The 27,506-nt window shown below is 38.8% G+C and overlaps 1 protein-coding gene across 3 annotated transcripts in view; it reads left to right on the forward strand.

Annotated features, from left to right (window-relative positions):
* Nucleotides 1-27,506, forward strand: part of sez6b (seizure related 6 homolog b) — a 973,463-nt gene that overhangs the window by 775,345 nt on the left and 170,612 nt on the right. For all 3 annotated transcript variants that reach the window (XM_043718461.2, XM_043718459.2, XM_043718460.2), the window contains exon 5: nucleotides 20,871-21,056. In XM_043718461.2, the coding sequence (XP_043574396.2) occupies nucleotides 20,871-21,056 (186 nt within the window). The remainder of the gene's footprint in view (nucleotides 1-20,870; nucleotides 21,057-27,506) is intronic.

Here is a 27,506-nt window from a genome sequence, read left to right on the forward strand (position 1 = left end):
AGTAGTTCAGGCTTTAGTTTCTATTTCTGTTTTTTTTAATATATATTATTCTGTTGGTTACACTGCTTGGTGATAGCCTTCCTGTAATGGCCCGAGTTAACATTCAAACATCTGCCATCTGTTTGAGCAAAATACATCTCTGGAACCGAAATGTCTACAGTGATCTTTGAACAAGAATCAGCCTACAATTACTTCCAGGCCTAACTCATAAACAAATGTCAATTTGTTTGTTTTCCTTTTTTTACAAAACAAACTGCAACTCCAAAGGTCAGTACCAACTCTTAGCACACAGTTCATAGCTACAAATCAAAAATGATAAAACAAAGAAAAACAGCAAGGATTCTGACACCTACACATAGTTAAGACCAAAATATAAGCTTGTTTTATCTTTTAGTGTTTGTTGACCATGAGAAATGTTATTATTTATGGAAATGCTAAATTAAACTGGAGCTGCACACATGCAAATAGCTTATCACACCAATTACCCTATAAATCCCACTGCCTAGAGACGATACATTGAGTAAATCTATTTAACTACATGTAGACGCTTTGAAAATAATCCTAATTACTGTGCTGTTCCAAAGTATTTATTTGCAGATAACCCATACATTCACTACAGTGATTTAAAAACTACATTTTACTGATTTTGCAGACTTGGTGTTTTTCTTTGTTCTGTTACGTAGGGCTGCATGTGTTTTTTTTTGCAGTTCAGCTTCTCCGGTCAGGGAGACGTAATAGAAGTGTCTTATTTATATTTAATGCAGTGGAGAGTACATACTGCCCAATATCTTCCAAGCCAATTCAATAATTCAAAAGCCTGGTGTAACAATTCAGCGAATGAGAGTTTAACTCCCATCTTGGTGGTTTACAGGATTTCTGTTTGGTTTTAAAGAGGTAACAAGTTAACATAAGTAAACAGCAATCACCATGAATCACATTGGTGTAAAATTCAGACTTCCACACTAATATCTTTGGGATACCCAAGAAAGGCCCCACACAAATGTTGTAGTGGAAGCCATGCCTGTGCAAATTGAACACACGTCGTTACACTGTTAAATCAGTCTGCTTTGCATGTGTCCCAAAACTGGAAAAAGCCACAATGCATGAAATTCCTTCGGTCAGCACCCAGTTGTGGAGGTCTAGGAGCTTAGGAAAGTAAATGCATTACATTAGAAATGTGTGGTGGTATTGGCCAGAAAATTCTAATCTCAGTTGTCCATTAGGAAGGCAAGCCATTGCTGGAGACATCTGACTTTTGAACAAAAGAGGAATTTCACTCGAGAAAACCTATTAGTGACTTGTGACTAAGCCAACATTCCCTTTCATGTTTAACTAAAGAAAATTCAATTGGAACAAAATTTAGGCAATGGCTGGGAGATATTTGAGCTTTTCAATCATCCAAATCCAGATTGGACATAGTGACCTTATTCACCCCAATTATGGAAAGGCTTATGGCTTCTATTTCAACTTTCTCAGTTGGAGAGTATGCCTTAAGAGTGCACTGTGCACTTAATTTACCTTCATGGTTTTTAATGAAAGAACTAGCAAAACATTATATGGTATATTTTCAGATGGTGAAGGCAACTATCTGCAAAAGCTGCTTAACCAACATGCTGTGTTTGTCATTTACCATTGAGTCATTAATCATGATGAATGGTTTCAATGCCCATGGTTTGCAGCAAGTAAATGTAACCTTGCAACTTAACACGAACACATTACAATCTAAGCAAAGGTATAGCTCGAAGACATATTATGCTAACAGAGCAGAGACGTTTCTGATGCTGGTTGAATGAGTGCTTTTCTTTTTCCAGTATGGCCAAGTTAGCTTCTCTGGTATTGCATTTTTTTCCATCTACCTCTCATTGACTTAATTCTCAGGTTCTGCCAAACGTCTTAATGAGCTGCGAATAATGATGTAAAAGTGTCCTAGAAATCTACATTTGCAAATTGGCTTTAAAGGAAGGGAAATAACTTCGAACTAGAGGCCAGGTGAAAGGGCAAAAGCAAATGGACCTCATGTCTATGCATTAGGGCAGTGCAAATATTAGGTAATCTCAACTCTGAAAGAAAACAATTATATAGAATCCAAGGATTTGCAAACCTAATCTAGGTTGACAATTTGGAGCCTAAGAAGGATTGCTGTGTTGTGTTCACATTGCCATTTTCTAAATGACATATTAAACTAAGGATTGTCTACCTGTCATATGGACACAAACAACAACTTGTCACTGTTGGAAGAAGGACAAAAATAATTATTATCTCTGGGATAACACCAACAAACTTATTGTCAGTTACTATGACATTTTGTGCTTGTGAGATCTTTTTATGTGTGTATTGACACATGTATCAATTTTATGTGTGTATTGAAAACAACAGTGACTGTGTTTCAAAATTGTATCAAATGAATGTCCTGAAGATGTGAACGTTATCTTGCAAATGCTTTCTTCTAGTTTTTATTGTTCCAGAACACTGTGAAGATCTGTAGCATTTACTTTGTCTTACTGCTGCACACGCAAAGGCACATTTGTTCACGAGTGTAGGTAGATTCACTTCCCCTTTGATGTTTGCTCACTTCCTCAATTAAGTACTCACTCGCTCTCATTCAATTGCTCATAGACACATACCCTTTCTGCAAGTACTGTAATTGATCGCAAAGGATATTTTATGCAACATTAGTTTTATGAAAGGTAGTCGTTTACGAATGAACTGTCAAAAAGAATTAGTTGCCAGAAATGTTGATGGTTATGGAATTCTCTTGGTTGATACTCATTTTGAATGCAGTGAACCAGAGCATTTGGACACACACTTAAAATGTTTCATATATCCATGGATGAGTGTTCCTTTAAGGTTTGTGAGCAGGGAAACTATTACTGAATAAATGATTTCCTTGCCTTGGGAATTTGCCATGATGCAATATATGTTCAACCACACTTCATTTTATTCTCTTTAGAACTATCTTTTTCCAGCCCTGACATTATCTAACAGATAATTACAACTGGACCTGAGAGATTATATCAGTTTTTCTTCTACAGTAATAAAACAACATTAGTTATGATCAATTCCATCAGCTGGGAGGTTGGAAAAGCAGACATGTTAGCCTCAGACAGCCTTGACATTTTCATGGTACTTTTGTTTCAAAGCTGTGCTTTTGGTTAAACTGTATTGTTGTTTCTGTCCTTCATGATTGGGCCTCATTGTGTATCCATTGACAAACTGCTTATACATTTGGAGCAATTTGCCACTTAACAAGTGAGGCAAGAAAACCATGGTACCCACCTGATGCTATTGGTTTGCCAGCAGGCATCAATCCTGAGGGAGGGCATTGCGAATGTTGATTAGTCCAGAGGCAGGAAGTCTCCTGGTGACCCAGTGATTAAACACAAACCATCATATTGCCGAGTCTGTTCCATTTGCTGCACTATACAACAGTTGAAAGTTTCTAAAGTTGAAAGCTCAAAAGTAATGGTCCAGGATCAGAACAACGCAACAATATACACATCTTCACTATAAACCAAAGGATTCTATGAATAAAGCCATGCAGTTTGAAAGAATAATTCATGATTCTGGTCTAAATTCCAGTCTGATAAGTTTCAACCCTCTGATATAATTGGAATCATCCTCATGTAAGTGGGGAGAATGTCTCGATGCTGGGGGTGGATACAGATCTGGGTGGATACTGGTTTCATGACAGACACCGAGTTCGATTCTCTAAGAAAGCATTCAAAATGGCAAATTCATGTCATCCTGGGCAGGTTTTGGTTAAATTTAAATGTCATATCCTATCAGTAAATAGACACAGCAGAAATAATTGCTTCAAAATTTACCACTTTCCTATCAGCTATGCTTATGAATGGTTTTAGGAATAATATTCTGAAAAATACTGCATTATAATGATTATATTGGGCAGATAGATCCTAGTTGGAGTCTAGTAAATAGCAGCCCTCAAAGCACCCAAATGAAAAGAAGCTCTGCTGGTCAAAGATGATAAAGCAACATTATACCAACAATCTAAATTGCTTTGGGTTTTCATTATTTTGCATGTCACAATTGCAGCGCACTGTTATGAATTTTCAATTTCTGCCAACTATATTCAATTGAAAGCATGGGAATTTATTGTTTGGAATGACTGTTTCATATACTTTTGTGAATACAACACACACTGACATAGTTCTTTGGTGCCAGCAGCAGGTAGCTAGATACAGTACAGACTGACTATATTATGTACGCTAACCAACTGAAGTTTGAACTTGTAGCCACAATTTGAATGATTCTTGCCTTCAAACCATCAAAGAAATAATGTTATTAATTCTGACAATGGGGATAAAAGTTGCAAAATATGTTTCAAAATATTAAAAAGTTTTTGTCTGTTAACAACAATTATTATCAGTAAGAAGCAGAGATTGAAAATAATAAGCAGAACCTGCCTTTTACCATCCATTTACTGTACTTGGTGGGAACTGACAATGTGATCTCATCCTTGTTCAATGGAGATTCAGAATAATGCAGTAGATTTGATAATCTAATACCAGGCAGTTCTGAGGTGTTGTTAATGATTCACCAGGCAGAGTGGTTCATAACTGGAACCTAAAGGATCAGCTAGCAATATGGAAATTTCTGCTTAACTCTGGATAACCATGAAGACCAGTACCCTACAAAAGGAGTTAGCCTAGTCGGATGAACAGCAGGGAGTTTCCAGTTAAACCGTACTCCTGTAGGTCTTTTAGGATTTCACAGACCTGAGTACTATATTGCCCTTAACTTGCCTGGACTTAAATAAATCAATGTATCTTAAAGAAATAACTTGCATTTATACACTACTTTCTAATATTCATGTTAAAGAATATTTTACAGCACCTTTGATTTTGATTATTTAATTTTGAGATGTAGTCATATTTGTCATTACAAGCAGACAACAAATGTTGCCCAATGCACAATCTCAGAAACTCCAGTGGATTGAATAATCATCAGTTTTTGATGTTGCTGATCTGGAGATTGTAAGATGAAAGATGTGCTATTTGTGAACATTACTATCTTGCTTTATTCAGGTTTGGATTTTGATCTAGCATCATGTGGGTATTGGTTTGTTTCTATGCAGGAGTTTGAAGCTTAACTAGGTCAATCTTTGCAAAAGCATGATTTTAAGCCAGTCTGTATCAGAGAGCAGGGGACTGCAAGGACCCCTGTAGTGTTAATGAAAGTTTGGTTGTATATATTGTGAGGGTTATGATAGAAGAGAGAGAAATTATTCAGCCATTACCTTTAGCAGAATATAGGATGAATAAGATCTTTTTAGATTTAATCTTTCTGTTTGAAGGAGAACTGACTGGGGTCAGAAGTAAGCATGATTCTTCCTAGAAAAGGAAATTTCTCAGAGCACTTAAGAGAATATGTTACTTCAATACAAGGATTTCAGTTTGTGAAAACTTTGAGAGTATTTGGTTAGAAACCTCCATTGGTTATTCAAAGCTGAGAAAATTGAAGACACCAGTTGTGTAACCATTCAAGGAAAAGGCTTCACAGCTCACTGGGCAGGAACTGAGATAAAGCAATTCAGTTAAGGCTACAGATTGCACAGGGAGGGAAAATGTTTCTGGAGTTTGATTTCCTGTAAAGTGATAGTTTTGGGGCAGTAGATGGGATCTTGTTCTGCCATGTGTCTTGAAATCTTTAAAACTGCGTTATATGTTAATAGCTTTGTTTGTTTTTCTTTCCTGTATAATAAACTTCCATTGTCCTATTAAAACCTAATCCACAACCTCGCATGTTTATGTTTCAATGAAAGATCACCGCATTAATTTTTTTTCATGATCTCTCAAGTCAGATTTGATTTTGAGATTTGAATTCCCTAGTGGTAACATCAGCAAGGGATCATAACAATCAGGAACAATGTCAGCAGCTGAACTCTTTGCTCTTTCATTAAAATAAAAAAAAAATCACACAACACCACGTTATAGTCAAACATATTTATTTGAAATTTCAAGCAGCGCTCCAAAAACTTGTACTTTCAAATAAACCTGTTGGTTTATAACCTGGTGTTGTGTGATTTTTAATTTTGTCCACCCCAGTCCAACACTAGCACCTCCATGTCATGAATACAGGAAGTGTTTAACATCACTTCAAAGGCTGTCCAATAATTTTCATTCTTCAATCTTGACGTTGGTCTTAATTTTACCTCAGGGCCTGTTGAAGATGGGTGTTGAGTTTAGCTCAGCTGGCTTGCCATTTAGTTTATGGTTCAGAATGATAGCAGCAGTGTAGATTTGATTCCCACATCAGTGAGAGTAGGCTTAGTGTCAAACCCCTCTGTGCCTCTGAGAGATAAAGGCAGTGTCAAGCTACCATTGACAAAAGCCATCAAGAAAAACAGGATGAAGCCCAACAGAAAATAAGCCAAGGATCATCTGCCAGACAGAGTACTCTTGATGACGATGATGTTCAAGAGGTTGGGAGCTCACTTACTTACCTCTTCCTTTCCTATACACTGACATCGTTCTCTTTTCACATATGATCACCCCACCTCATTTCCCACTCCTCCCAATTCTGTTTCACTTTAAATTAATCAACCCCACCCCCCATTCCCTATGTTTCGTCTCCCCTTCTCAATATATCCATTGTATGTATACACTCCAAGTTTTATCCACTTACCTTGTCAATAGCTAGTCACTAACTCTCAGCTCTGTGGATCAGAAGGCAGGAACAAAAATGGATAGGGAGGTTTCAGTCATCAACACATAAATTGCAACAGTGTGGATAAAAACAAAAGGGAGAATTTGTATTTATATAGCAACGTTCAAATCCTTAGGATGTTCCAGAGGACGTTCACAGCCATGAAATACACTTGAACTTCAGTTGATGTTGTAATGCATTGTGTATCTGGTTTCAAAAGCTACATGTGTTTAAAACTCTTTGAGTTGATAGGAAAATTATTCACTTTTCCGGGACCCCTGCAGAGTGTCATGCTGTGATGTTGCTGAGCCATTAAGGGGTAATCTGTTGTACTGATAATGAAATATAGCATCTTTAAATAAATTCTGCAAAATAAAATCCTACAATTTGAGTTATTTTTTAATACCTCTCCAAAGGAAACCTACAAGAGTTGATATACTCCTTTTAAACAGAGTAAACAGGACATTAATTCCTTTCATTCAGTATTGGTAATTGCTGCAGAAAATAAATCTGCAGTGGTCAAATGCTGGAGCCCACAATATGCCACAGTTTATGGAATAGAAAGATCATTACCATTCATCAAATAGTCATTCAATTTAAAGAAGAGCTTTGCAAGCAGATGCACTTAGCTGCAGCATGTACTTGCTTCAATGCATTTCATTTAATTCCTTGAGGAAAGAAAAACATTACACACAGAAGCTGTTTGAAGAAAACGTCTGTTGAAACTGAAAACCTAAGAAGCTAAGAAACAATGTTTTAGCATACAATCATGAAGCCCAGAAAGCGGCCCTACATTCTCTTCTGCTTTTTCTGCTGGCTCTTCGAAAAAGTTATCTATTTCTATCTGCCACCTCTTTCCGTATAGGTCTGCAAATTTTCCTTTGCAGATTATTTTCCATTTCCCCTTTGAAAGTTAATGTTAAATCAACATCCCAATACCCTTTCAAACTGATCATTGCAACTCCAAAACAGTCCGCTTTGTGAAAAAAGGTTCTCAACTTGTTTCTGCTTATTTTGTCAATTATCAGTTTCGCGAACGCTGTGCTGTGGTTATTGACTCCTCTGCCAGTGGAAGCAGTTTTCATTATTCGCTGTATTTATGCACTTCACAAGTTTTGATGCCTCTTTAAAACACCCCTTTATCTTCTCTGCTCAGAAGAGAATAATCGTAGCTTCTCCAATTTTCCACGTAGTTGCCATCCATCATCCTTAATGTGAATCATGATAAGTCTCCCCTACACTGTCTGCCTTCACATCCCTCCTAAAGTGCGTTTTCCAAAATTAGACCCAAGACCTGGCTGAGGTCTAACTAGCATTTTATAAATGTTCAACATGGCGCCTGTGTTTTTTTGTGTATTGTAAAGCCAAATAACCCAAATGTTTCTTTAACAGCTTTCTTAACTTGTTCTACCACTTTTCAAGACTTATATATGTGAACCTCAAGACTCTGTTACTGTATCCCCTTTGAGCTTGGGTAATTTAGCTCAAATGGACTTGTTCCTCCTTCACTGAATACATAATCGAAAAGTATGGCGCTAGAAAAAGCACAGCAGGTCAGGCAGCATCGGAGAGCAGGAGAGTTAACGTTTCAGGCATAAGCCTTCCTGAAGTAGAATGCATAATGTCACACTTGGTTACATTAAATTTCATCTACCATGCCTCTGCCCATCTCACCAATCCATGTCTTTCTGAATTGGAGACGTATCCTAATACATTTTCAAAGTTATGTCATCTGAACATGTTGAAGTTGTTCTCCCTTTACACTGGCCCAGATTATTAACATATACACAAAAAGCTGTGATCCTACTGCTTAAAAAGCATCTCTGCATACTGTTTTCCAGTGCCACACTTTTTGACTTACAGAAAACATTCCCTTCGTGATTTTACAAAGTATGCATATTGATCTTGGTAATCGGTAACTTGTATGTAACTCTGAAAAGCCAGTGAATCCTGTAAAAGTGGCAGATTTGCCAAAGATGACAAAAAAAGGAATTAAACTTGCTCTCTGACTTCTGTACCACTGCACATTTCAGGAGATTTGATGCTGGAACGAATATGTCAGAATAATATAAAAACAGAACTTGCTGGAAAAGCTCAGCAAGTCTGGCAGCATCTGTGAAGAGAAATTGGAGATAATGTTTCATTCCAGTGACGCTTCCTCAATTTTTAGTTGTCTATGTGACCTCAATTCTACGGAAATGTCACTTGAACTTGACTCAAAACATTAACTCTGATTTCTCTCCACAGATGCTGCCAGACCTGCTGAGCTTTTCCAGCAATTTGTGTTTATCTTTCTGATTCCCAGCATCCACAGTTGTTTCTGTTATGTTAGATTTTGCATTAGTAATCTTGTAAAACTGTCAGAGATCAACTTCACTACTCCTATTATTATGACCACTCTCTGAGCTAAGTCTCTAAACCTGTCACAGTTGCAGGCAGATACCCCAAGCTGTCAAGTGCTTAGGTAAAGAGGGATAAACAGTCTGCCCTTCTTTATTCACTTCATTCTTTACTGGCTGCAGCAAGATTAATTAATAAGGATCTCCCTCCCTGGTGGAAATCTTATGTTTTAAGGGGAACCAATTTAACCAGGTTCTCTTGAATTAACAGAAGAGTGATTTTATTTCTAAAAATCAGAAGAAATCATGACAACACACATCCATGCAGATTAAAAATTAGAAGGAGAGTTCAAATAGAGAGAAAAGTTAAAAGATGTACAGACCAGTCTGCAGGTCATATGTGATGATGCTATAACATTGAGTATTTTGTCCTGTTTTATTTTAAAGAGAAGTTTTAAGACAGAGGAGTTGGAGTTGTCTACATGGAAAGCCAGCAAAGTAAACAGCCTGTCAGGCAGGCCTTGTTTTATTTTAAAAGTTAGAACAATAGATGCAGACTGGCTGGGTGTGGCCAACTCTGACAGACCAGGATTTCTAGTTTTGTTTTTAAGTTTTAGGGTTGCTGTTGGAATCTCAAAGGGGCAGAAGTTGTTGGAGTTTTAAAGAAGCAGAAGCTATCTATTCTCTCTCAGTTCCAGCTAGAAGCTGGGGTTTCTTTCTGTTGCAGGGTGAGACAAATCTATTTTCTGAACTCTGTCAAGGGTATGTTTATGGGATGTTACTGTATCAGAAGAGTTAATTAGTCATAGTTACAGTATCTATTATTCTGTTAAGTTTTCTAATAGAGTTAAATTATCCTAAATTCCTCTTTCTTTCGTTGTATTTTAACTATAGTGTTTAAATGAATTGTGTTTTTTCTTAATATCGAGTAGTTTGACCAGTTGCATTTCATCTGGAAAATGGCACTATATATTTGCCTTTAAATTAAGAAAATTTGAGGTTCTAAGCTACCTCCTTAAAACACCCCCTTTTGAGAGGGCATGCTCTGGTCTGTAACACATGCATACTCTTAAAAGCAGAGGAGACACAAACATGTCTGTTGCCCGAACTGCTCTTTGTTTGCCATCTTGTTCAAAGTTTGAAGTATTCACAGGAGACTACACTTCAGTTTGTACTGTATTTCTTCCAATTAATTCCTTGTCACTGTCAGGTGTGAATTCCAGAATTCATCTCCAGTCAGCCACTGGATTTACATTTGTTCTCTTTTAGGAAACAACACGTGTTGGAATGAGAAGTTCAGTGTGTCCTTAGATGATCTGAGGTTATGATCCATAGTCATGATAATATGAAGCAGGCAGGAACCTCTAGAGTCTGCATTTGCATAATTAAATGTTTAAATTTAGAAGTTGATGTCAATGATTCCATTCCTGCCCATGGGATGCACTATTGAACACCCTGCAATCAAAATCACCGAATGATGAATGTTTGTACATTTACTCTGTACCCTTACTGTAAAAGCCTTGGCAAAAAATGCATCTTTTTGAATGAACTGTAATTTTTTTAAAGCTGCGTATGACATCTATAATTAGTGTTGGAAAACGTTTCTACATTTGAAAATACAATTTTATATTTGTGGTTCGTCAAATTTCTCCAATGCAATAAAATTCTTATTTTATATTTTTCTTGAAAGAATTATTATGGCATTTTATTTCTCCCTAATCCTACATATATATCTAAATACATATATATGCGAATACTAGAATATAATTGGCTGTTTGCACTACTTGATCATATCACTGTTATTGGATGCATGTGGATTACTTTGACTTATAATCAGACTTAACCTGACTTCAGGAAAGGGTAATCCATGCAAAAGCAATCATTAGATCCATGTGAGCAGCTTTCTTAGCAATCACCAGTGAGCATCATGTGGGCTCACATGTCAAATATAGATAACAAGAACAGATCAATGAATACAATGGGAATACTTGACCAGAGGGATCCAACAGTGAAAGGCAATGGAAAAGAGAGCAATTAAAACAAAGCTGTTTGGATTACATGCCAGCATTTGAAATTGAGATTTCCGAACCTATTGAACTAACATTTGTTGCTATCAATGGGTTAACCAGCCCGGTAATTTGCAATGCCTTCCATTGTCACTGCTATGCATTTTGTTTAATAGGAAAGATGAGCTAAATTACTTCAATTGTAGCATGGTCGGGAGTTGGGTGCCCTTGAGGATGGTAGGCAATCAGATTGATTGTTTTTGCCTTTTGTTCGCTCTCGGTGCGTATGAGGTGGTTTACTCAGAGAAAGGAAGATAATTGCAGGCGTATTCAGCATGTTTTAGAATGAGTTCTTCGCTATCAATCAGGCATTAGCCTTGTTGTCCTGTCATACCTATCATCATTGAAATAGTACAGTGCCCTGTCAATAGTCAGTTTACTTTTATTTCAAAGATCCAGCTTTTTCAGGAATTGCATTTAGACAAATTATTGATAATAGCTTTTGGGTTTTTTGTTTGACAGCCACCATTTGGCACATCACTGCACTCCCTGTTCTTCGAATCATTGTTTATTAGAGTAATTAAGTGGAAAGCAATGATTTCTGTTTTTGTAAAAAACAGGCATTGACTCAGTCAGGGCAAACTTTTCACATTTCAACAGGCATTCCAGTTACCTATTGTATGAAGTGGTACAAAGGAAAAGTTGGATTGTTCAATTTCCTATTTAATTACAACTGACATAAGCATTATGCCTGTCTTAACTCTTGAGATGACAATTGGTCTGCTTCAAGTCATTTCAATACAAATAACAAAGAGAACAAAGAAAATTTACAGCCCAGGAACAGGCCCTTCGGCCCTCCAAGCCTGAGCCGATCCAAATGTACTATCTAAACCTGTCGGTCAATTCCTAAGCATCTGTATCCCTCTGCTCCCCACCTTCTCATGCATTTGTCCAGACGCATCTTAAATGAATCTACCGTGCCTGCCTCTACCACCTCTGCTGGCAACGCGTTCCAAACGCCCACCACCCTCTGTGTGAAGTACTTGCCGCGTGTCTCCCCCTTAAACCTTCCACCTCTCACCTTGAAAGCATGGCCTCTGGTTATTGAATCCTTCACCCTGGGAAAAAGCTTGTCTCTATCCACCCTGTCTATACCTTCATGATTTTATAAACCTCAATCAGGTCCCCCCTCAATCACCTTTTTTCTAGTGAAAATAAGCCTAACCTATTCAACCTCTCTTCATAGCTAGCATCTTCCATACCAGGCAACATCCTCGTAAACCTTCTCTGCACCCTCTCCAAAGCGTCTACATCCTTTTGGTAATGTGGCGACCAGAACTGTACACAGTATTCTAAATGCGGCCGAACCAATATCTTGTACAAATTTAACATGACTTGCCAGCTCTTATACTCAATACTCCATCCAGTGAAGGCAAGCATACTATATGCCTTCCTGACCACTCTATCCACCTGTGCAGCAACCTTCAGGGTACAATGGACCTGCACTCCCAGATCTCTCTGCCCATCAACGTTTCCCAAGGCTCTTCCATTCATTGTATAAGTCACTCTAGAATTAGACTTGCCTAAATGCATCACCTCACATTTGTCTGGATTGAAAGCCATCTGCCACTTTTCCGCCCAACTCTCCAGTCTATCTATATCCTGTTGCTGTTATTTTTGTTATCCACATGGCAATTATGAGAATGCATTTCCTGCCCAAATGAAATCAAACTCTTCAAAGGTAGTAGAACATTTGTCACATCAGTTATAAGAACAGGGGTAGGATGAGGTGAGCATTTTGGCAAATACTGTCACTGTGCCCACTTGAGAGATCGTCCTGTGATGTAGAAGTCTTGGTGCAGGCATAGGAGCATTCATTGGATCTATTGGTAGTTTGACAGTGGGTGGAGGCAGGGAGGCGTATGTTACTCAAGGGGATTGGGAAGAGTGTGTGGAAAGGATGGCTTTTATTGGAGATTTGAGATTTTGGGAATACCAGGGAGATGCTAACAATCAAAATCAGAGGGAGAGGGTGTTTGAAAGCATTGGGCATGGAGGAATGTGGTCTGGGTCTGGTCTGGAGGTGAGTCAGTGATCAGTGGGCATATGATCTGGGCAATTTTTTCAAGTCTTTCCAAGAAATAAAGTGGATAGAAACATGGAAACAGGGCCATAGATCTAACATAAATGGCATGAGGTTTCACAGCCTGAGTGGTGGGCTGCAGTCTTAATGAATTGGATGTTTGTTAGAACTTGGCAGTGTAGTTAGAAAGGATTGGGGTGGGGGCCCAGTGGAATGAACAGCCAGGAGATTGGAAACTGAACTGCCCTTACCTGCTTCTGAAACATCAAGTCCCAAATCCCAAATGTGAGTCTGCCTGTCTGTTTGCTTCAGCCCACAACCTTACAGTCACTCAGCAGTCACTTATACCCTCAGATACTTTCTGTCCGATTGTTAGAAAGTTTGGGCCTTTACATTCCTACCTTAAATATATTGAAGGATAAAATCTCTACTTCCGAAAATAAATAGTTAAAAACCCAAGGCTGAAGCTGTGCAGCCATTACATTCTCCCAGCATGGAGCAGAATTGCAGAAATGGAAAGCATGTCCTTTAGTGCACTGGAAGTTTGTCAATGTATGCAGTTTTTATGAAGTGTAATATTTAATACTTTTATAACCAAGCCAAACATCCCTTAAAAACACTAAAAGAAAATCAATGTTGATGTAGTTTCCTCAAGAGAAATTTCTTCACAGACTTTTCAACAAAATGAAGAGAGGCAAGCAGTGAGACAAGAAAGCAGTTGCCAATAAATGTTTATGAAAGCAAACATACTGCATATCTGGAGATCTGAAATAAAACCAGAAAGCACTGGAGAAACTCAGGAAGTTCGGCCATATTATCCAACATCAGTTGAGGCCTGGGGCAGGTCAGTCATGCTCTTGGAAAATGGTGGAGTAGGATTAATCTACTGAATGGCCAACTCCTGCTCCTATTCTTTTGTAACAACTGGCAGTTCTGAAGAAGAGGCATGCTAGTGTCAAAATGTTAAAATAAAAATGTTTACTTGACTATGCAAAGAAACCACAATCTAATCCGAGGTGTTCAATGTCTCTATTTGTATACAATGGTTAGTCTGCATTCTGCCTTGTAGTTCTGAATTCTGAAATCTAGAAAGCCTTCCAAATTTAACTGGCATGGTTTGGCTCAAATGAAAATTATTTGAACTTCCCAAGTGTGCCTACTATATGATTTCACATTTGTACATTGTCACTGCTAGATTCCAATATCCAAAAAACCTAGTTTGAGTCATAGCCCAAGTGGGTGGCATGTTGGCTCAGTGCTGCTGCTTCACAGTGCCAGGGACCCGGGTTGACATCAGCCTTGGAAAACCGTCTGTGTAGAGTTTGCACATTCTCCCGTGTCTACGTCTGCCTGAACCAGATGTCAGTGTATCCATATGCTGATCAGCATGGACAGACCCTCCAAATGCTGGATAGCTTAGAGCAAACCTTATTGCTGAGGTGGCCTTTCATTAAAAAGGAATATGCAATGCTGCAGAAACCAGTTTAACAACAAAACAGAAGTTTGTTTTGCAAAAGTAATGAAAATATAATAAAATAAACTAAACAATTTACATATAACACACACTTAAAGATTTTGATACACAGAACACAATAAGTAGATAATTCTGTCAATCCCAAAAGAACCCTTTTATAGCACACACACCAAACAATTTCCTTCTCTATCATCTCTATAGGGTTTAATTTAACTGGGGCTTCAACTCCTATTTCTGAGGATCTGGTCGCTTCTCCTTGAAACCTTTCTACAATTGAGCTTAAACTCTCTCAGATTCAAACAACCTCTTCAGGGTTTTAACCAAACATTTCTAGTTTGGAACTTTTACTAAACTTCTTTTCTGAAATAACCTTTCATAAAAATTCTAAAGTATCTTCTCCGTTTTGCAAAAGCAACAGATTTGCACATCTATGTTCATCTAACAACCTTGACAGAACTTCCCAAACTGAAACTAACAAAATGATTTTTCCAAGCTGTAGGTGTGTCCCCTGAAGAAAAGAAACAAATCCCTGACTTTCTAAACTAGCGCCTAATGCACAACTATTCACCTTGTTTGCTTGTAAAGTTCTCCCAATGTAAAGGAAAAAAATTCTGTCCAGGAAATCTTTCTCTTAACACTGTTTTAAAATAAATCAGCACAACTACAGAATTGCTTAGAAGTTAATTATTAAACACCTTCAGAGTCACAAAAAAGCCCATATGCCACCAGTTCAAAATTCAACAAATCAAACTCAAAATAAATAATAATGAAATATCCATCAATCATACAATGAAATGTTCTAAGGTGCTTCACAGGAGCACTACAAAACTAAAAAGACACTGAGTCACATAAGGATAATGAGATCAAATAACAAAAAGCTTAGTCAAAGAGAACCATCATAAGTGTTAAAGGAGGAAAGTGAGGTAGAGAGGCATAAAGGTGAAGGAACAGTATACCAGAGCTTTGTCCTTACAAAATTGAAGGCATAGTCATCACTGATGGAGTAATTAAAATTGAGGATGCTAAGGAGAGCAGAGTTACAGTAGTTTCACTATCATGGAAGGTTATGGGGTTTGAGGAGATTTCAGAGATGATACATTGGAGGGATCTGAAAATGTACATGAGAATTTTAAAAACAAGACTCTCCTGTCACTAATTTGCTAGGCTGTATTTCTGACATCCAGTATTAGATGAACACAAATTTTCTCCAATTAAATGTTAGGAAGATTGAAGTCAATGTTTTTAGTCCCCACTGCAAATTCCATTCCAAGTTACCAACTCCCATCCCTCTCCCTGACATTAGTGTGAAAAGTCTATCTATTGGAAAAGTTGCGGTCATATTTAATCCAAAGACAAGCTTCTGACCTCACACATATGCCCTCATTAAAACTGTCTATTTCTATCTCTGTGGCATTGCCCGACTTCATTCCTGGTTCAGCCTCATCTGCTGCCAAAACCCTCATCCGTGTCTTGGTTACTTTGAGACTTGATTACTCCTGGCTGATCTTGTACATTTTGCTGAGATTCTTATAATCTTCACTGTCTGTGTCTTAACTCAGGGCTAATCTACATTGGCTCCTGGCCAATCAATACCTTGATTTTAAAATTCTCATGGGCATTTTCAAATCCCTCCATGGCCTCGTCTCTTCAAAACATTCTAACTCTCTTTTCAATTGAGATTGATTCCTCTGTTTTAAATCTCTGTCTAAAGCTTGGAGTTTGTTCGTTCATCTATTTTCCTCTTGTTTCCCTCTGCCAGCCTGTGATCCTCCCATTAAAGAGTGCTTTGTAACATTCTCTACATAAATGATACGATTGGGATAGTTTTATTACACTTTCCTTTGGTGTCTTGAGGGTTGCCAACTCAGTCAATGTCAACCTGTACTTTCGAAATGAATTCAATCAGTAGCTTGTTGGAAATTAGACTGGATGGCACAGTAATAAATATAAGGTGAATAGCTCTTGTTTAGAATGTGATAATTCATGTGATCTTGTCCCTTTGCCTTATCATCACCAATCTTTGGACACCTGCTGTCACTGATTGGGCATGCTATTTAACTGGTGTAGAGTACACTACTTAAAGTGTCCTCAAACAAAATGGTTAGAATTCTGAAGTCACTATCTTCTGTTTCCATCATAAGTTTGTTTTCTAAGCACCAATCCTTACCCTTTCTCTCTCTCTCTCTCTCTTTCTATGGTCACAGCAGAGTAGGACTCTGCAGCTGGACCTCATCCACTCCATCCATTCATTTTTTTTTATTTTCTCTCCTTTCTCTCTCTTTTGTCTTTTATTGTCAACCTTTTCTCAGGCTTTCACCTCCCACCTCCCAGCCCTTGACCTCACAGTCTCCCAACCTCCCACATCCTGACCTCACAGTCTCCAACCTCCCACCCCCCCCCAACCTCACAGTGTCAGATCTCCTGGCCTCAGGCCTTGCAGCCTTCAGCATCTGACCTAATGGCCTCAGACATCGCGGCCTCAGCACAGACCTGACAAGGCGTCCTTTCGGCCTTACTTGGTGGCCTCTTGGCCCAGTGTGGCAGTCTGCCAGCCCAGTGTGGAGTCCGCTCGGCCTGGCATAGTAATCTCCCAGCAGCCAGCACAACGGTCTTCAGGCAGTACTTGATGGTCTCTTGGCCTGGTGGTGCCAGAGCAATCTCCCGGCCTTGTGAACCCTGAGCTGAAGCCAGGTGTGGTCTGGAGTCAGGGCTTGGTGCAGAATGGAGATGAGGTGCCAGCAAGGATTAGGTCAGAAGACTGCTGATCTGAATTGTTTTCGCCGTTTTATAATTTATTCTTAAAATCTGCAATGCTGGGCAGTCACCAGTTAGCCCCTCTAACTTTCATGTTGGGAATTGTGAATATCCAGTTTCCTTGCAGTGAGTGGTAAAATAGGAAGCTGCATATTACTGAGATGAGATTTGCAGTTAATGAAGCTGTTAATAAGCAACCATCCCCATTAAAGGCATCTCGTCTCTCCCTAGCAAGGATTTAGCCTAGATGTCTGGAACTCTGTAGAAAAATGCAATTGAATTGTCCTTGACACCAAGAAAGGCTTGACCTGATACTCCCAGATTTCACACCATGACCCATGTCATTCAGGCCCCTATAAGACTCTGCCTGAGGAAGTGGATAAATAGTTCAGTCAGTTTGAGAATTGAGAAGCATCATGACAGGAGGAGATAAGGGGTAAGATTGTACATGTGTGGGAGGCGTTTGCTTAATGGGATTTGCAAGCTATTTCCTTCTATGTATTTTTCCATTCCTATTTTGTTGATGGGATATTATGGCTGAAAGCAATAGATGAAGAGACACTTTCAATTGTGTAAATTGAACAGTAATGGGATTGCAGCATGGGATTTATGTAAAAGATGGTAATATTTATTTCACTACAAACTGTATCCTGAGGGAAACTTCTCATTTATATTGAGAACAACTTGTTTTACAGTATAAACTGATATGATGCCATAATTTTAATTGCACTGCTTTGTGTTTTGTATGGATCCAGTGTGCATGTAGTCTCTGATGGAGGAATTTAAGAGTTCAAAATCTGAAATATCTTTATCAATAGGAATGAATGCAACACAATCTAAATTTGGGAAAATATGCTCAGCTGCTGCTCAAGTCAATTCCTATTGATTGCTTTACAAAATATCTTCCTGTTTAATCAGGATTTCTATAAACATACAGATAAAAATAACCAGTTTTTATAGCATACTTCAACTCATCATCATTTCCTGATGTTTTCATTGTCAGTAAAATTCCACAGAAAAGAGAATGGAAAAATTACGTTCATGTGGATTACGTTCATGTGATTCAAAATCCGTTGTTATTTTTAGGTGAAATCTGGCAATACATTTGTTATATTTAGTCTGATGACACAGGCAACATTCTGTACTTTGATTTTGAAAATTTATATTTAATATCATTATGAATCAGGAGTCATCAATGTCTCGGCAAGTTTATTGAGTCACAAATTTCAACACTCCAAAATCTTGTATTGATTCAATCTGGGCATCTACTAATTGACCTAATCTCAGTCAGGACAAACTAAGGTTAGGAAAGGAGGAAAAGGGTCAGGATTCCACTGCTTTTTGCTGCCATATGACTTGTGTGGGGTATCAATATTGAACCAGACCCAAAATGGATAAATCAGCCTGATCAAACATCCCCTGCCGACCACCACCCCACCTAGTGCAAGGCTATTAATCACTTGACTGAGGTATCAAGAAGACAATGTCTTGTGAAGAGGAAAGATAGGGGAAAGGCCAAATTTAGCAAGAGATAGAAAGTGAATCAGCATGATTGATTTATGGGTCATACCGAGTTATTTTGAGTTGACACATGCAGTTACCCTTTGGGATGGTTATAAATATGCATAAAATAATTTCTGTCAAGAAACACAATACAAACTCTGAACAGTTTGAAAGCTGCTAAGAGGATTCTAAATGCTATTTACAGCTCCTCAAAGATTACATTGGATTTTACAAAGAGAAGTAGCATTATTGAACTGATTTTATTTTTACAAGCTTGGCTCACTTTCAAGTTATGTTCTTCTTGCTAGTCTCCATCCACCTTCCTAACAAAACTTATGAATAATTGTAAACACTAAAAAAAAATCCCATTGATTACTGCTACACTGGCATGCTGCATTGTGAACTGTTATTAAGCATCTTTTGATTGTGCTTATCTTATTTTAAGATCCCAAAGTTGATTTTACAACTGTTATATTTTTGGGAATAAATTTAGAGTAATTTTTCCTCATTGGACCATTCTGATTTCACTGGAGTGAGAAAATATTTTGGCTGCAGCACAGTCCCTCTTACTTCTCATTATTGATTTTCAGGCCTCGATAATCTCCACAACGTTACAGTTCACTCAGTTGGTACCTTTCTTGTCTCAGAGTTAGAAGGTTGAGCCTCAGACAAGGATTTATACTATGCCCTGATTATTCCAATGTAGTCCTCAGGGATTACTATAAGAACATAACAACATATGAAGTAAGAGCTAAAGTAGGCCAGTTGGTTCTTCAGGACTGCACTGATGTTCAACAAGATCATGGGTGATTTTCTTGTTTAACTCCTGGGGATGTTTTCCTTGGAGCATCGGAAAATGAGGGGTGACCTGATAAAGGTTTATAAAATTATGAGGGGCATGGACAGGATAAATAGACAAAGTCTTTTCCCTGGGGTGGGGGAGACCAGAACTAGAGGGCATCGGTTTAGGGTGAGAGGGGTAAGATATAAAAGAGACCTAAGGGACTTTTTCACACAGAGGGTGGTACTGTATGGAATGAGCTGCCAGAGGAAGTGGTGGAGGCTGGTACAATTGCAACATTTAAAAGGCATTTGGTTAGGTATATGAATAGGAAGGTTTGGTAGAGATATTGCTCAAGTGCTGGCAGGTGGGACTAGATTGGGTTGGGATATCTGGTCGACATGGACGAGCTGGACCGAAGGGTCTGTTTCCATGCTGTACATCTCTATGACTCCATGACTCTCCACATCCCATAATTCCTTTGGCAGAGAGTTCCAAAGATTTGAGATCCTTTGAGTGAAAAACTCCTCCTCATTTCAGCCTGGTGTCATTGCCGAAACTCTGACCCCAGTGTCCCATCGATGCACTTTTCAGGTTGCACTTAGCAAATATGATTATCAATTTGGCTTATTCTGTTTCGAGTTAGCTCAGTCAGATAGATACCCAATGTGTGGATCTGACTAATACCAATAGGTTTCAATCCCCATTGTGACTGAGGTAGGCTCTAGGTTTGCTACCATGCTGTACCTACAGCAGAGGAAAATCACAACATTACGACATGTTTTCAAAAATAATCACCAAAAGTCCACGTTCGAGCAGAGAATGCAAGATGAAAGCAGTCCTTGAAGAGCCAAAAACATGAAAATCAGTTTCACTTGAATATTAACAAGAATTAGAGTTGGCTGTTGCCACAGAATTTATTAGTGCAAAGTAGAAACTATTTCTGCACATTAACTATGACACAAAAGACTGTAAAATTCAGAAACAAGAAAACAGCATACTGGAAATACTCAACAGGGCACAGAATGTTACCTGGCCTGCTGAATATTTGCAGCATTCTTTTGTTCTTATTTAATTCACTGTAGACTTTGATTTCATTTGAATTCACTTCTGTTTCTCCTTCAAAGGGAATGGCATCCAGATGCTGCCAGTGAGAGAAGGATGCCCAATGCTCTTGGAATGTTATTAAAGCACTGCCTGTAATTTTCTTTCCCAAATGGATTTTTTTATTTAGTTCTAAAATTGTCCTCTTGTCTTTCTGCAGCTTATTTGCTTAGCTGTGGATTTCCACAGAAGCCTTCCTCTGGCGATGTGTCTGTCACCAGCCTCCATCCCGGTGGAGTGGCGCATTTCTACTGCAACACAGGTTACCGTCTGCAAGGTTTCCCTTCCCTCACCTGCATCAATGGCAGCAAACCTCGCTGGAGTGATAATGAGCCGGAATGCATTGGTAAGTACGGCAGAAGCTTGCTTCTTCTTCGGCAAAAGAGTAGGTAAAAAGTACTTTTTAAAAGCAAATTGGATTGTCTGTGGACTTTGTGCCTTCGAAAGAAATGAGCTTTTACAGTGATGTTCCCTCCTTGAAGACTGTTCTTCCAACCTCCCTTTTTGACCAGGTTTCCATCCAGATATCTCCTGAAGTAACTTTGTCACCACAAAGTGATTCAGCATATTTCACCACATTAAAGATGCTGTATAAGTACATGTTGTTTTTGCACATCTCACTTAGCTCAATTCTGGGGAAAGAAACTAGGAAAATAACAAATCCCTTCATGTTAAGAGCATGTGGGTGTCTATGAAGTAACAAGTGAAATGTTAAGTTAATCACTGTGGACTTTTAAATGCTTAATTTTGCAAATTAATAATGTACGAGTCTTTCCTTTGTAAACTTCAATGTTTAATTATCATAGAATCCCTACAGTGTGGAAACAGGCCATTTGGCCCAACAAGTCCATACCCACCCTCCCAAGAGCAACCCTCCCAGACCCATTCTCCTGCCCTATTGCTCTACATTTCCCCTGACTAATGCACCTACACATCTCTGAACACTATGGGTGATTTAGCCTGGCCAATCCACCTAACCTACATATCTTTGGACTGTGGGAAGAAACCGGAGCAAACCCACCCAGACATAGGGAGAATGTGCAAACTCCACACAGGCAGTCGCCCAAGGGTGGAATTAAACCCGGATCCCTGGCACTGAGAGGCAGCAGCGCTAACCACCAAGCCACCGTGCCGCCTATAAAGAAGACAGGGAGCAACCTCTTTGCCTATTTGACGACATTTCTTAACTGCAGTCGGCAGTTATGGCTGCTGTTCAGTATAGTGCTTTCTTCTAACCTAGTTTAAGTCAGTATAAAATTTTAGCACTCTCATATTTTATTTTAAGCTTGTCCGATCTACTTTCTACTACTTCATTTCCTCTTTAGTGTTCGCTGTATTTTGATTCCAGATTTTTACTAATTCTGGTAGAATGTGTTCATACAAAAAAAGTGGCAATAGAATTCAGCCTGGAGGGAAGTGAGCTGAGGCATTTGGGCAGGATAAGTAAAGCAAGAGGATACACAATAAATGGGAGGATATTGAGAGGGGTAGAGGAAGTGAGAGACCTTGAATTTCATGTCCGCAGGTCCCCGAATGTGACAAGATGGGTAGATAAGGGAGCAAAGAGAGAAAATGAGATGATTTCCTTCATTGGGCAAGGTATTGTATACAACGGCAACTGCTAATGTTAACAGAACTTGTTCATGCTCCGTTGCAGACAAGATGGGGTGAAGGATCTTTTTCCATGCTGTAAAATCCCTCTGACTCTATTACTAACTCGCTATCTTTGCAATACATAAATGCATAGCGGATCCATAGGCCTCCTTCGTATCTTTGCTTCATTTCTGCTGACTATGGGGAGGTGATGGCTTAGTGATATTGTCACTAGGCTATTAATCCAGAGACCTATGTAATGCCCTGGGGAATTGGGTTTGAATCCCACCATTGCAGATGGTGGAATTTGAATTCAATATGAATAATCTGGAATTAAGAGTCTAACAGTGACTATGTCTTTGCCAATTGTCAATCTGCTTCATGAACGTCCTATAGGAAAGGAAACTGCTGTTCTTACCTACATGTGATCTACATGTTAGTCCAGCAATGTAGTTGACTCTTAAGTACCCTCTGGGTAATTAGGGATGGGCAATAAATCCCTAATTGCCCAGAGGGTAATTCCCAAGAAAATCTTTCCAAAGCAATTGCCTCAATTCTACCACCTCCTGCAATCTGTATTACAAAGTATTCCTGCAGTGAACACACAGCCAGTCCTGTCATCTCTGGTGTATGTGTCTGAATCCAGTTTGGACTAATCTGTCAGTTCTAAGAATACTCGACCCTGATCAATATAACTGCAGGCCCACAGCAATCCACAGCTTGACATAAATGAGCAATATGCCCAGGCAGCTATAATCATGTTGAAAGTGGAATCATTCACAACTGATGCAGCAGAAGCTGCTCTTCTGAAGTTCACGTTAAAATGAGTTTTTGAGCCAAAGTATGATGAATTTTACAGTCTCACCGACCATGCAGTTCCCAACCTAAGAGAATCTTATACTGTCCCTGAGGTCAAAATGGGAAAAAAATCCATTTTTCATCAACAGAAATCAATTTTGTATAATTCATATTTATATAAAACATTTATACATATGTGTACACGGATTTCTAAACTAAAACTAATGTGATACAGATGGAACATAATCACTTACAGTCATAGAATGGACTAACTGGTAATGATTTCTGATGATTCTTTCAGTATATTTTAAACGTACATTCTCAGATATTGGATGTGATGGCATCAGTATTCTATCAAATAGAATAAGCTGTGTTTGTTACTTCTGGAGTCTCTGGGAATGGGTTCTACATCCTACTTTACTCAAAGCCAAAGTGAATAGGCACTTTGCTCTTGACAGGTTTTATACCACAGAGGACAGAAAAGTTTTATTATTGCTGACTTCATTTAATTATGTCTTGTCAATTCCCTTTCTCCTAGCCCATTTGAGCAGGACCACTGGGAGGTATGGTAGGATACTGTTTGATGAATTAAAATTAAAATTCAGCGTTTCCTTTGGATGAATGATTCATTCCCAGCTTCATAAACTGTCATCTCAGTAACAGATAAAACTCATCCTTTCTGTAATATTTAAGTAAGCAATATTATCAGAATAACACTCTCTCGGTGTGTTTTATCTGGACATTTAAGAGGAATTACAATGAGAAATCTACCCAAAGATGATTGCAAGTGATAAAACTAGTTTTAACCATAGAACCATAGAAAAGTATGGCACAGAAATGATCCATTCAGCCCATTGTGTCTGCATTGGCTGAACAAACTAGCCATCCTTTCTAATCCCACTTTCCAATACCTTATGTGTAACCCTTTTGATTACAAGCCTTCAGGTGCTGACCCAGGTTCCTTTTAAATGAGATGAGGGTTTTCACCCCAGTCACCAAACAGAGCAACAAATTCCACACACCCACCACTCTTTGAGTGCTTTTCTCATGTTCCTTCCGATCTATCTGACCTGGCAAACCAGGTCTTCCTTCTCTATTCAATCTAAGGCCTTTTTTGTTTTATTGTTTCGAGGGATATGGGTGTCACTGGCTGGTCAGCATTATTGTCCATCTATAGTTATGTCTCAATTAAATCAACCCTCGGCCTCTTCTGTTCTAAGGAAAACAATGCTGACCTTTCCAATCTTGCCTCTTGGATGTAATTTTCAAGTTCTGCAGCATTCTTGTTAATCTCCTTTGTCTTTTCTCTCGAGCAGTTATGTCCTTCCTGTAGTTTGGTAACCAGAACTATTCACAAAACTCCAGCTGCCTAACCAATATCTTCCATAATTCCAAGATTACATGTTTGTGTTCAATACTTTGCCCAATAAGGAAAACATCCCATATGCTTTCTTTACCACCTTATATACCTGTCCTGCCACTTTCAGGTTCTTATGAACATGCACTCCAAGGTCTCTCACTTCCTCCACCTCTCTTAATATTCTCCTGTTTATTGGTTTTCTTTTGCTTTGTTTGACTTCCCTAAATGCATCACCTCCACTTCTTTAGAATTCCATTCGGCACTACACTTTCCACTCAAAACAATAGCATTGACATCTTCCTGCAGTCCACCAGCCATCCTCCTTACTAACAACTCTTGACCAATTTGTGAGTCGTCTGCAAATTTCCTGATAATGCCTCCCACATTTAAGTTTAAATCCTCAATACATGCCACAGACACCAAGCAGCCCAAAACTGAGCCCTATAGTGACCACTGGAAAGTATTTTCCATTTGCATAAACAGTACAACATGATGGTGGGTACCCTCAGTGTGAGTATGGAAGTTCATCTCCACAACAACTGTGTGGTGGTCTCCTCTACAGTGCTGTCATGGAGAATTTGTGAAAGGCAAATTGGTGAGAACAAGGTCAAGTAAGCATTTTCCTCCTGTCAGCTCCCTCACCACCTGGCCACAGACCGAGACTAGCAGCTATGTCCTATAGGACTCAGCCAGCTCAATCAGTAGTGGTGCTGCTAAGTCAGTGTTGGTGATGGACATTCAAGTCCCCATACAGAATATATTCTGTGCCATTACCACCCTTAGTACTTCCTCTAATTGTGGTTCAAGGTGGAGGAGTACTGATTCATCAGCCAGGTGGGTATGGCATTGCCTTGCCCATGTTTCACTTAATGAGGCTGAAGTTATTGCTGAGGACTCCATGTGCAATTCTCCTCCCGAACGCACATCGTTAACCTGACATCACCTCTTGTAGGTGTGTCTTGCTGGTAGGACAGGACATAGGTATGGGACAGTAATGTCTAGTACACTGTTAGCAATGTATGATTCCCTGAGTCTGACTATGCCAGGTTGATAATTGATTAGTGTGTAGCACACCATTCCCAGTATTGGCACAAGCTCTCAGATGTTAGATAGGTGGATTGATAGGACTGAGATTCTCACTGGCAATGCTGGTTTGTCCATCCAGTATTTTATCTTTCTTTAGGCTTTCAGTACAACAGTCAACCACAATGCCGTCTAAGTTACATGTAGGTCAGACAAAGTAAGGATGACAGTTTTCTTTCTCTAAAAGACATTTAGTGAGCCAGATGGGTTTTTGCAATTATCAACAATATCACCATGGTTGACATCAGACTAGTTTTTAATTCCAGATTTCAATTCTAATATTAATATGAATTTGACCATCTGTCCTGTGGAGATTCCAGCCCATTTTCTCCCCGTGGGGCTCTGATTTACTAGTCAAGTGACCTTAGCACTACACAACTGGCTCCATAACAGAGAATTTAGGGCAGGACACCCCCATCTGCAACAACAAGATGCTCTCTATGGTAACCACAAAGACACTACAAATTCAGGTACCAGCCAGAAAAAGAAACTCTGCAATTGACAAACTATTGCTAACTTCCTGCAGTCAACAACCATTCTCTTCTCTGTTAATTAACCTGGCCAATTTTTGTGTCATTTGCTCATTTTCGAATAGTGCCTCCCATGTTTGATTCTAAATCATTAGTATGTGTTATAAAGGCATGAGACCCAAACTGAGCCCAGTGGAACACCTTTGGAATCCACTTTCCATTCACAAAAGCATTTGTTGACCTTTATTCTTTATTTTGCGACTCTGAGCCAGTTTTGGATCCAAGCCACTGCATTCTTCATGGGCTTAAACCTTTCTGGCCAGCCTTTCATGTAAACCTTGTCAAATGCCTTATTAAAGATGCAGACAGCATCTACTGCATTACCCTAAACAGATAGCACTTATTAGTTCTTCAGAAATTCAATGCAGGTGGCAAGACGTGACTTTCCCTTAACAAAAACATGCTGACTATCCCCAATTTATTCATAATTTGGAGATGCTGGTGTTGGACTGGGGTGTACAAAGTTAAAAATCACACAACACCAGGTTATAGTCCAACAGGTGCTTTCAATTAAACCTGTTGGACAATAACCTGGTGTTGTGTGATTTTTAATCAATTAATCCATGTCTTCTTAAGTAAGAGTTAATTCCAACTCTCAGTATTGTTTCTAGTCATTAAAATCAGACTAACCAGTCTTATAAGTAATTGACTATCCCTTGGGGTCAGGTACATTTTGGCGCCGATCATTTGGCACCGCCATTTTGGCTCTACATTGTTTTGGCGCTCATTACTTTGGCGCCGAGTTGTTTTGACGCCTTTGTCATATCTTGAATAAATTGATAAGATTGTAATGAATAGGTTAAAAGTAATGAATAAAAAAGATTTAGATTGATTTCTTACAATGCAATAAAAACAAATTTCTTACAATGCTGCTAAAATAATTCAACAAATAAAATGATTATAAATAATTTCATGCATTTCATAGTTGTAGGCCAAACCACACAAATATTCCAGTGATTCCCATGAATCAAACTGTTGTAAAATATTCAAAATGCTTTCTAATGTATTTCAGACATTTTTGATTTGGAGTATTCCCGGCAATCTACTGTTCGTAATATGCATCACGCCCTTTTTGAATTCTCTTCATACCATCGATGAATTTCCATATAACAGGATGGTTAATTCCTAGTTCTGCATATATTTTTCTGTGTGCAGCTTCAGCGTGATTGTTTGTTCGGACCTCACCAGCTATGGTTCGACTGTACAGATTCCACATTTCTGTAGGAAAAGGTGGCAAACGTCGCCCATTGCCTCATCTCATTGGCCTCCCAACATAATTATTAGGTAATAAAGCATATGATACAGGAAAAACTCCTCCATGCTTTCTTGCCATAATAACATAAACCTGAGAAAATAACGGAGGAGACATCTTAAATGTCCCATCAGCATACCAGACTTCCGAATCACGTAAAATTACTACCCAGCTCTTTCT

Source organism: Chiloscyllium plagiosum, unplaced genomic scaffold (assembly GCF_037043375.1).
Source record: "Chiloscyllium plagiosum isolate Xiang-an unplaced genomic scaffold, Cpla_swu_hap1 HiC_scaffold_31, whole genome shotgun sequence".
NCBI lineage: Eukaryota > Metazoa > Chordata > Chondrichthyes > Orectolobiformes > Hemiscylliidae > Chiloscyllium > Chiloscyllium plagiosum.